Source organism: Hyperolius riggenbachi, chromosome 12 (assembly GCF_040937935.1).
Source record: "Hyperolius riggenbachi isolate aHypRig1 chromosome 12, aHypRig1.pri, whole genome shotgun sequence".
Classification (NCBI taxonomy): Eukaryota; Metazoa; Chordata; class Amphibia; order Anura; family Hyperoliidae; genus Hyperolius; species Hyperolius riggenbachi.
Window position 1 is genome coordinate 81,787,502 of NC_090657.1, and position 12,226 is coordinate 81,799,727.

General features: G+C 43.8%; 1 protein-coding gene across 1 annotated transcript in view; it reads left to right on the forward strand.

Moving 5' to 3' along the window:
• The window catches only part of CCDC40 (coiled-coil domain 40 molecular ruler complex subunit), a 97,819-nt gene that overhangs the window by 55,932 nt on the left and 29,661 nt on the right, over window positions 1-12,226 (forward strand). Inside the window, exon 12 of the mRNA XM_068263279.1 lies at window positions 10,349-10,594. Within this exon, the coding sequence (XP_068119380.1) occupies window positions 10,349-10,594 (246 nt within the window). The remainder of the gene's footprint in view (window positions 1-10,348; window positions 10,595-12,226) is intronic.

The following is a 12,226-nucleotide window of genomic DNA, read 5'->3' on the forward strand; positions in this document are numbered from 1 at the left end:
TATAGGGGAATAAACATACAAATATACAGTATAGTGTAACACCTTCAGGCTTCAAAACTATAGACACCTCTGTGCGGCGTGCCCTGGATGCAAACACCCACACTGAAAAACACTGCCTCTATCCACAGTAAAAGCACAACAATGCGCTCACTGGATCTCCTAGCTGACCCCTCACAGACCAGCTAGTAACGCTTGCATATACTTCACATACGCTTCTTCCTCCACTTCGTTCTCATCCCGAGAAGGGAAGCCTGTGAATAGAAACTCCAGTGTGTTTTATATGTTAGTTCACGTGTGTGTACTGTAGATCGCTTATGTTCTAGTTTTTAAGTATTTTGGGGGGTCATCCAACCAGGACTGTGAAAAAATTGTGAATTGGAATAGTTCGGTTGTATTCTCCTGTATTTTTAGCACAAGGAGCGCACCAGCCACCTGAAACAACATTTGTTCATATTGTTTGATCCACAATCAGCTTGCACAGCATCATCTTTACTACTGGCAGACAGGAAAAAAAACACAGAAAGCACCAACTGCCATAACCACACCCCCTAACAATGCTATAGGCTTTCTTCTCATCCCTCCCTCCCTGCAGAACACAATGGCGAGCAGGTGATAACACTGGGTTAAAACTCACCTGATCACCGATTGCAGCACCCCTCTCCTTGGCAACAGGGCATCACATGACACGCCAGCAGCCAGCGTGTAACACGCTGGCATACTGGCATATCCTGATGGTGAGTCATGTGATGCATGTCACGTGACGCCTTGAGGCCATGGAGACCTGATGCAGGAAGCGGCGAGTAGGTGAGTTTAACCCTCCGTTTTCTTTCATTCACGACTCTGCTGGGAGGGAGGGAGAAGGGGAGGTAATTTAGAAAAGTGACCCGCAGTCCGCGGCATGCGGCCCAAGCAAGGTTTGCCCAGCACTGGGCTAAAAGGTTTTTTTTTTTTTTTTTTATAGATATACATATGCACAGGGGGAGATACTGGTTGCTTGCCAGTTGGAAACAACTGTTATTTCCCACATTGCAACAAGGTTTACAGACAGGAAACTGTCAGGGCCTAGGTCCTGACATCACACTATGGGTGGGGTTTCACCACAATCTCAGCCATCTAGACCCCACTGATTATCTATTTGGGAAAAGTAAAGGTTTCTCGTTGGAAAGGGGGTATCAGCCACAGATTCGGATGCAGTTCAATCCTTGGTTACAGTTCCTCTTTAACTGCTCAAGTTTTCTACTGTTTAATTGAGTTTTATTATGAGTTTTATTATAAAAGCTATACACAAAAAATATACCTTGGAGCTGGCAAATAAATATATTTGGCAGCAGAACAGATTGGTAGGATAGAATAAGAAAGAGATGATAAATGAGTTTGAAGGCCTGAAGTTCAAAATACCATGTTGGAGTCCAGTAAGCGATAAAGTCTTTGCAGTGAATAATCCAAAATGATGATCTGTGGCTGGCGTCCTACTGGCCTGTCGTATGGTATTTCAACAAAAGACTATTCCTCCTTTGTCCTGTCTCTTGTGCAGGAAATAGGTAGGGAAAATCAGGACACAGCAGTTAAAACTCAAGAGGTTCTAATTCTTCCCCAACATCCATTATTGACAAATGCATTGTGGCCTGGACTCCACTGACTGGTGGGGAGGTGATAGAAGTAGAATGGTAGCACCAATCCCCACTTTTACAGGATAATTATTATTATTTAGTATTTATATAGCGCCAACATCTTCCGCGTCGCCGTACAGAGTATATTGTCTTGCCACTAACTGTCCCTCACAGAAGCTCACAATGTAATCCCTACTATAGTCATATGTTTTATGTGTGTATCATAGTCTAGGGCCAATTTAGGGGGAAGCCAATTAACTTATCTGTATGTTTTTGGAATGTGGGAGGAAACCGGAGTGCCCGGAGAAAACCCACACAGACACGGGGAGAACATACAAACTCCTTGCAGGTGTTGACTTGGCTGGGATTCGAACCGGGGACTCATCGCTTCAAGGCAAGAGCGCTAACCACATCGCCACCGTGCTGCCCACTACGTCACCGTGCTGATAATATAGTGTTTGCATATATCACTGTCAAATTGTGTCGTTGGCACTACTAATCACTTGATTTTTTTGCAAAGCAGAAAACATTCTGCATAGTAAGTGAATATGCAAATCATTCCTTTATGTCCCTGAAAAACCAAACATGTATCCACTGCTTTACAGGGTTCCTATACCCTGTTAATTTTATAGAGCCACACTAATCCATATAATCAATTCAGTTAGCATTCGAATGTCAGTGAAAGGCATGGATTATATTCCTCATCTGCTGATTCTCCCTGTAAATCTCCTTACTGGCTCCCAATTCGTTGCAAAACCAAATTTAGAGTAATATTATTTCCATTGCAAATCACACATCAGCTCCTGCTCTAGTTCTATTTCTGACCTCATCAGGATGAAATGTAAGCTTTTCTCACCCCTACTTTTCCATGTGCAGTAGCCCCCTTCCATTCCATGTGGATGACCCCCTTTTTCATGTGTAACATCCATGCACAGCAACCATTCTCTTTCATGTGCAGCTCCTGTGTTATGTCTACATAACCTGTATTTTCAAATGAGCTTATTTGCTTATCTGCCATAGGCAGCCATGTGACACAGAGGGAGATCAAATTACAACTAGTGATTAGACACAAATGAGGAGGAATTACACAGGCTAAACTCTCTAAATCAGGGGTGCCCATTAGATAGATCGCGATCTACCGGTAGATCGCGAAGGGCTTTATGGTAGATCCCGACCCAACTACATTTTACATTCTGAATATACAATTGTGCTCCTAAAATTGTACATAGGTAGATCATTTTGACTTGCTAATTTTTTAAAGTAGCTCACAAGCTGAAAAAGTGTGGGCACCCCTGCTCTAAATACATACAGGGTGCATTTCTGTTATGTTTTCCTTGTGTCTTGTGCAAGAGTTCAGGTCCACTTTAAAGGATACCCGAGGTGACATGTGACATGATGAGATAAACGTGTATGTACAGTGCCTAGCACACAAATAACTAGGCTGTGTTAAATTTTTCTTTCTCTGCCTCAAAGAGTTAAGCATCAGGTATGTACGTGGCAGTACCTGTCTGAGTCAAGACTGGAACTACAGTGTGACCCTCACTGATAAGAAATCACAACTATAAAACACTTTCCTAGCAGAAAATGGCTTCTGAGAGCAGGAAAGAGATAAAAAGGGTCAATAGTTCATAGGTTTTTGTTCTGTCATACGTCAATGAATGTGTCATTGAGCAAAAACAATAAAAAAAGTAAAAGCTTAAAAAGTAGATTTAAATATAAAACTGTGGAATATCTTCAAAAGCAATTTTTAGGATAAGGAACATCAGGGGTAGAGTCCTGCGTGAACACAGGGGGGAGGGGGGGGGGGGCGTCCACTCACTTTTTTTGGAGAGTGGACGCCGTCCCCCCTAGCACCCTGGAGGGGAGCAGCGCAGTGGAGAGGAGCATTGGGCAGAGCAGCGGGGAAGGGCGGACGTTTCCCCCCCTTCCCTCACCTTGGGGCTCCTCTTCCTGGCTCTCCCCTCCATAACGATTGCGGCGGTGGCTGGCGGCGGTGGCTGGCAGCGGCATCAGTGGGCGGAACTTACCTCCTCCAGTGTTCCGGCGAGTTGACTAGACTTTACTAGACCAGACTAGCTGCACGAACAGTGTCAACTCGCTGTAACACTGGAGGAGGTAGGTCCCGCCCACTAGTGCCGCTGCCAGCCACCGCCGCCAGCCACCGCCGCAATCGTTATGGAGGGGAGACCCAGGAAGAGGAGCCCCAAGGTGAGGGAAGGGGGTGGGGGAAACGTCCGCCCTTCCCCGCTGCTCTGTCCACTCTCCTCTCCGCTGCGCTGGTCCCCTCCAGCTGGGGGGACACCTATACACCTGGCTACATATACTGGGCACATATACCCCTGGCTACATATACTGGGCACATATACCCCTGGCTACATATACTGGGCACATATACCCCTGGCTACATATACTGGGACATATACCCCTGGCTACATATACTGGGCACATATACCCCTGGCTACATATACTGGGCACATATACTGGGCTACATATACTTGCACATATACCCCTGGCTACATATAATGGGCACATATACCCCTGGCTACATATACTGGGCACATATACCCCTGGCTACATATACTGGGCACATATACCCCTGGCTACATATACTGGGCACATATACCCCTGGCTACATATATTATTATTATTATTGTTATTATTATTATTATTATTTAGTACTTATATAGCGCCGACATATTACGCAGTGCTGTACAGAGTATATATATATATCTTGTCACTTGTCATGGCTACATATGCCGTGCTGCCACCGTGCTGCCCATATACCCCTGGCTACATATACTGGGCACATATACCCCTGGCTACATATACTGGGACATATACTCCTGGCTACATATACTGGGCACATGTACCCCTGGCTACATATAAACATACATATATCCAGGCACATTGCCTCTAGTTAGGACATTAAATAAATTATTAGGGAAAGGGAGGTGCTGAAGGGGGTGTGGCTAGAAACAGAAAAAATCAATTAACCCTTCGCACACTCACATGCAAATGTTCAAACAAATGCATTCACAGATTTACTCATCCAGGCACAACTGTTATCCCTACAGCTAAATTAAAAGCCAGGGTTTTAGTTCACAGAAGAATGCATTCTTATGCTTAGTCACCTATACTGCGCAGAAGTACCCAGGTAAACATAGGTGTCCTAACTCTGGCCCTGTAACATGCATAGTGCAGACATGCAAACACATTCATTGCATCAAACCTATCAATGGATTAGGAGCACACATCCTAACTTCCTCTCCTGGGAAAGACAGTGCATCTTACCAATCGCACAAGGGAGCTAACGTTATGTGCCCATGTGCACCATGCGCATACACCAGCATAAGCTGTCTGCATGCTGACAAACATACAGGGGAAGGGGGAGTGCACCGAATTGGACCCTAGCCACAGGGGTCAATGATAAGAATAAACATACATATATCCAGGCACATCGCCTCTAGTTAGGACATTAAATAAATTATTAGGGAAAGGGAGGTGCTGAAGGGGGTGTGGCTAGAAACAGAAAAAATCCATTAACCCTTCGCACACTCACATGCAAATGTTCAAACAAATGCATTCACAGATTTACTCATCCAGGCACAACTGTTATCCCTACAGCTAAATTAAAAGCCAGGGTTTTAGTTCACAGAAGAATGCATGTACCCAGGTAAACATAGGTGTCCTAACTCTGGCTCTGGATTTTTTCTGTTTCTAGCCACACCCCCTTCAGCACCTCCCTTTCCCTAATAATTTATTTAATGTCCTAACTAGAGGCGATGTGCCTGGATATATGTATGTTTATTCTTATCATTGACCCCTGTGGCTAGGGTCCAATTCGGTGCACTCCCCCTTCCCCTGTATGTTTGTCAGCATGCAGACAGCTTATGCTGGTGTATGCGCATGGTGCACATGGGCACATAACGTTAGCTCCCTTGTGCGATTGGTAAGATGCACTGTCTTTCCCAGGAGAGGAAGTTAGGATGTGTGCTCCTAATCCATTGATAGGTTTGATGCAATGAATGTGTTTGCATGTCTGCACTATGCATGTTACAGGGCCAGAGTTAGGACACCTATGTTTACCTGGGTACTTCTGCACAGTGTAGGTGACTAAGCATAAGAATGCATTCTTCTGTGAACTAAAACCCTGGCTTTTAATTTAGCTGTAGGGATAACAGTTGTGCCTGGATGAGTAAATCTGTGAATGCATTTGTTTGAACATTTGCATGTGAGTGTGCGAAGGGTTAATTGATTTTTTCTGTTTCTAGCCACACCCCCTTCAGCACCTCCCTTTCCCTAATAATTTATTTAATGTCCTAACTAGAGGCGATGTGCCTGGATATATGTATGTTTATTCTTATCATTGACCCCTGTGGCTAGGGTCCAATTCGGTGCACTCCCCCTTCCCCTGTATGTTTGTCAGCATGCAGACAGCTTATGCTGGTGTATGCGCATGGTGCACATGGGCACATAACGTTAGCTCCCTTGTGCGATTGGTAAGATGCACTGTCTTTCCCAGGAGAGGAAGTTAGGATGTGTGCTCCTAATCCATTGATAGGTTTGATGCAATGAATGTGTTTGCATGTCTGCACTATGCATGTTACAGGGCCAGAGTTAGGACACCTATGTTTACCTGGGTACTTCTGCGCAGTATAGGTGACTAAGCATAAGAATGCATTCCTCTGTGAACTAAAACCCTGGCTTTTAATTTAGCTGTAGGGATAACAGTTGTGCCTGGATGAGTAAATCTGTGAATGCATTTGTTTGAACATTTGCATGTGAGTGTGCGAAGGGTTAATTGATTTTTCCTGGCTACATATACTGGCACATATACCCCTGGCTACATATACTGGGCACATATACCCCTGGCTACATATACTTGCACATATACCCCTGGCTACATATAATGGGCACATATACCCCTGGCTACATATACTGGGCACATATACCCCTGGCTACATATACTGGGCACATATACCCCTGGCTACATATACTGGGCACATATACCCCTGGCTACATATATCATTATTATTATTATTATTAAGTACTTATATAGCGCCGACATATTACGCAGCGCTGTACAGAGTATATATATATCTTGTCACTAACTGTCCCTCAAAGGAGCTCACAATCTAATCCCTACCATTGCCATATGTCTATATTATGTAGTGTAAGTACTGTAGTCTAGGGCCAATTTTTTTAGTGGGAGCCAATTAACTTATCTGTATGTTTTTGGAATGTGGGAGGAAACCGGAGTGCCCGGGGGAACCCCACGCAGGCACGGAGAGAACATACAAACTCTTTGCAGATAGTGCCCTGGCTGGGATTGGAACCAGGGACCCAGCACTGCAAGGCGAGAGAGCTAACCACTACGCCACCGTGCTGCCCATATACCCCTGGCTACATATACTGGGCACATATACCCCTGGCTACATATACTGGGACATATACCCCTGGCTACATATACTGGGCACATGTACCCCTGGCTACATATACTGGCACATATACCCCTGGCTACATATACTGGGCACATATACCCCTGGCTACATATACTTGCACATATACCTCTGGCTACATATAATGGGCACATATACCCCTGGCTACATATACTGGGCACATATACCCCTGGCTACATATACTGGGCACATATACCCCTGACTACATATACTGGGCACGTATACCCCTGACTACATATACTGGGCACATATACCCCTGGCTAGATATACTGGGCACATATACCCCTGCCTACATATACTGGGCACATATACACCTGGCTATACTGGGGATACCTATACACCTGGCTACATATACTGGGGACACCTATACACCTGGCTACATATACTGGGGACACCTATACACCTGACTACATATACTAGGCACATATACCCCTGGCTACATATACTGGGGACACCTATACACCTGGCTACATATACTGGGGACACCTATACACCTGGCTACATATACTGGGCACATATACACCTGGCTACATATACTGGGCACATATACACCTAGCTACATATACTGCGGACACCTATTCACCTGGCTATACTGGGGACACCTGAACACCTGGTTACATATACTGGGGACACCTGGCTATACTGGGGACACCTATAGACCTTGCTACCTATTCTGGGGACATCTATACACTTGGCCACCTATTCTGGGAATATCGATACACCTGACCACCTATTCTAAGGACATCTATACACCTGGCTACCTATTCTGGTGACATCTCTACATCTGGCCACCTATTCTGGGGACAACTATACACATGGCTACTTATACTGGGGACACCTATAAACCTGGCTAGCTATACTGGGGGTACCTATTTTGGGGGAACTGCTGTCAGATCTGTATTTTTGGGGAACCGCTGATGCCAGATTACGTGTATTTTGGGGAACCGCTGCCAGATTGTGTATGTTGGGGGACCACTGCTGCCAGATTACATGTATTTTGGGTGTAACGTGTATTTTGGGTCATCCACTGCCAGGTTTCGCGTATTTTGGGGAACTGCTTCCAGATTATGTTTATGTTGGAGGAACTGCTGCTGCCAGATTGTCTATTTTGGGGGAACCACTGCCATATTATCTGTATTTTGGAGGAACCTCTGCCAGATTATGTGTATTTTTGGTGAAATGCTGTCAGATTACATCTACTTTTTGGGGATACACTACGACAGAGCTCAAACGTCCCCTGGCAGTCCTTTTATACCTAAGGACATGGCTAAGGCCATGTATATTTGGCCCCACCCATGACCACGCCCACGCTATGCTTAACCACGCCCATTTTTTGGGCGCACCGCGCGCGTCGCAGAGGTTTTTTAGGGTGAGTCCACTCACTTTTTTTTTCCAGGACTAGACCCCTGGAAGATGGATACAATTGTTTATTTCATTACTTTATTTTCACCTCGGATGTCCTTTAAATTCAGCGGATGACCAAACTGATAAGTATGTGTGGCTTTGGATGGGAGACAAGTCTGTTAACCACTCTAGAGTCACAAACATATTTGAATGTTTCCATTTACTCTGTGAAGCATATCTTATCAGTGTGGCATTTAAAGGCACGTATACACGCCTGATTTTTTCAACGGGGCGGCCGTTCTGATGACAGTATCCCCATGTGTACAGTCTGTCGGCAGGCTGATAAGGCTGGTTTTGACCATGAACTCTCCACTTAATTTTGTTTATGGATCATATACAGTATATCCTACCTAATAATTAGCAAGTGTCCCTGCGTCCCATGTCCGTGTGTCAGTGCTTTTTGTCTCTGTGCATGTGCACGGAGGGACGCAGAGACACTGCAGAGAGCTGGTGGGAATGATGTGTGGTAGAGGAGAACGGATACCGAAGGGGGGCGGACAGGTGCGCGGCGTGCATGAGCGGTGCACGCTGTATGCGCGCGGATGGTTAGTGTGGATCAGCTGATAGATTTGCAAAGCTCTGATTTGCTCTGATCACATCTTGCTTTAGCACATGATCATGACCAGCAAATCGGAGACCTGACCAAGCTGATCACACGCTTCTCCATGAGTTCTCCTAGACATGACCATCACTAACATAGTCTCTCTAAGGCTGCGCTCACAGTGGTGTGTTGTGGTGCGACGTAATGGGCGCATTGTAACGTGGAGCGTCGCACTGCAATGCAACACCTATGCGAGCTTCACAGTACGACCAGTGCGTTTAAACTCTGTGCGGCATCTCAACACACTGCTTGCCATACGCTACCGCAAAATGTACACGTTATCAGTGGCAGTAAAGCATACTTTTGATTGACTGCATGCTTCACTGTATGAGATGCAATACCCACTCTAAGCCTAACCTTAAACTCTTTTCTCAATATTAGATACATTCAATTCAGCTAGCCTTTCCTCATAACTAAAATCCTCTATGCTCCTAATGAACTTAGTGAATGTTTTCCATTTACAAAATATACATTTAGTAACCAGGTGCACATTTCGTTGTTTGGATTATTTGCTTGTTACTGGTGAATACAACACTGCCTCCTCCTTTACGGGAAGATCTCGTAAAGCAGGCAAAATAGATAATGCATATTATTTGCATTATTGATTAGGCTACATTTTAAAAGCATTCTATAAAGGTTAAATGTACGCTTGTCCTTTAATCACTCAACGCCAGTCCATTGGTGGTTAAAAGCGGACGCATGCACGTATGTCGAGTGCCAATTAGCAGCCATAAGTTTGTGGCGCTCGCTATGCTACTCTGATAAGGCGTGTTAACTTTGATAACTTTTGATAACGTGTGATAGCTTTGATAAGGTGTGATATTTATCACCTTTTAGCAAACCAAGCCCTATGGGTGAACAGAGCTGCAATATTAAATAATTTCTATTGAGGTTTATTTGTTGTTTTTTTTCGTTTGTCTGTTTTTTCTTTGCTTGATTTACCTTGCTGATTTTCACTCCTAGAGTTTGCATGTTTGACCGAGAACAGCTTCTGTATTCCTACCCAAATGCTCCTTTTAAATGAAAGCTAAAACAGCTAAATATTATTTTATGCCTATAATAAAGTATATATTCTGCTTTAGTTTTATTATTTCTACTATTGGAGTGATATTTTTGTGATTTTGTTTCTTACAGTTTTACAAACATTTTGTTTTACCCCAGACTAATATCAGAGCAGTAGTAAGCAGAACTCTGTATTTGTAATATAGAAGCCCTACCTTTTGACTGACTAAGTGACATACTGTTTATAATACCTACATTAATCTATATTTCAGGAAATCGATTATTCTAAAATGGAAAACGAGACTGCTCAGGTACAGTTGGAGACCAATCATACCTTCTCTAGAATCAAAACTTTACAAAAGACTCTGGATGAATTGGATAAAAAAATTCAAGCAACCAATGAGCTGATCTCTCGCAGCCAAAGTGAAATCGCTAAACGGACAATCGCCATTGAGAGGAAGCAGTCCACCATTAATTTATACAGCAAGCAAATAGAGTCAACGCTTGCTCAGATTGGGGTAAGTCAGATTTATATCAAAGCTTAAAGAGACACTGAAGCGAAAAAAAAATTATGATATAATGAATTGGTTGTGTAGTACGGATAATTTCTAGAAGATTAGTAGCAAAGAAAATATTCTCATATTTTTATTTTCAGTTACTGTATATAGAGCTTTTTTTTTTTATAACATTGCATCATTCTCTAATATTTGCAGTTTACACACTACTCAGCATTCTAAATGTTTTTACAGAGCAGTTTTGTGAACTATTGATCTGTCCTCTGCTGAAGAAAAAACAATACAGTGACTGACAGTTGAGATAACAAGCTTCAGAAGACCGAGCTCTCTGTGACTTTGAAAGTCGTGGAGCTCAATGGCTTTTTTGCATAGATAACTGGAGTTTCTTAACTCTTCTTGTACTGGAAACAATATTAGACTGTCGAATGCTCCTAAAGTTTTAGTTCTTAGCTGTACTACACATACAAATCATTATATCATAATTTTTTTCACTTCAGTGTCTCTTTAATATATTTCACATTGAGGGCATTTTCACATTGACACGGTTTGACCATTTACCGCAGCCTACCACTAGGGTGATGTAAGTCTATGGGGCAGTTCACATTGCCTGTGATGTGGTGTGCTGCACCGGAAGAACCCTATCTAACGCAAGCGCATACCTACGTTACCGTGCAGCTCCTGTGACAAGGTGCGGAGGACCGGAACTCATGTAAGTCTATGGCAACGCGTGTTTTTTAAAATGACTGCCACAAGTTTTACATGTTGCGCATGAGCGGAAGCATATTTTAGCAGTACGCTTCTGCGCACGTGATCGGTTTGGCTACAGTAAGTGAGCATCATTGCCAGACAGTGATTACCACATACCATTGCAGGCTTTTTGTAAACTCACATTGCTCAGGATTTACCAGTAAATCAATTGCCGGCTTCACCTGAGCGATGTCCGAGCGTAAAGGAAATAATTCAGTTGACTACTAGCCCTTCGTCTAAGTGATGCTCCTGAGGTATTTGTGCCGTGGAGCTGTCCTTCAGCACCACGCATTGCTGCCTCGCTCCCACAAGAGAGGTGTGCACACGTTGCTGTCACCTGATATCAGTCGCTAGAGCCAGCAGGCTTCTTGGCACTTGCCTGAAGTCCGCCATGGCATTCCAGGCTCTGCTGGCACCGCCGGTCTCCGCTGGCCCCATACCCGCTATGACCTTCACCAATGCTGTGCTTTTATCCTTCTTCACTGTAGCCCCAGCAAAAGCATCTTTGAAGTTCCCACCGATTCTTATTGGTCCACCTAGTGGCATGAATAGGGAGCACCGGCGGGAGCTTCAAAGATGCTTTTGTCTGAACTGTTAGTTTACTAGTTGCATGTTAATAGGTACATTATCTGTGGCTAGGCAGTAAACGTCCTGTGTGTCTAGTTGATACAACTCCTTATAACTATATATGGAATGTGGTCATTCATTTTGAGTATTTTTTTTTTCATGTATCAATGTTAATTCAGTATGCAAAGGTGGTATAGACAACAAATCTGAAAGCTTATATTGCTTATCTGAAATTGTAGTAAAAATGATTACTAAAAAAAAAAAGTTGGTTATGTGTGTATCTGCACATACTTTGTTATGGAGCCATATCTGGGCTACGCT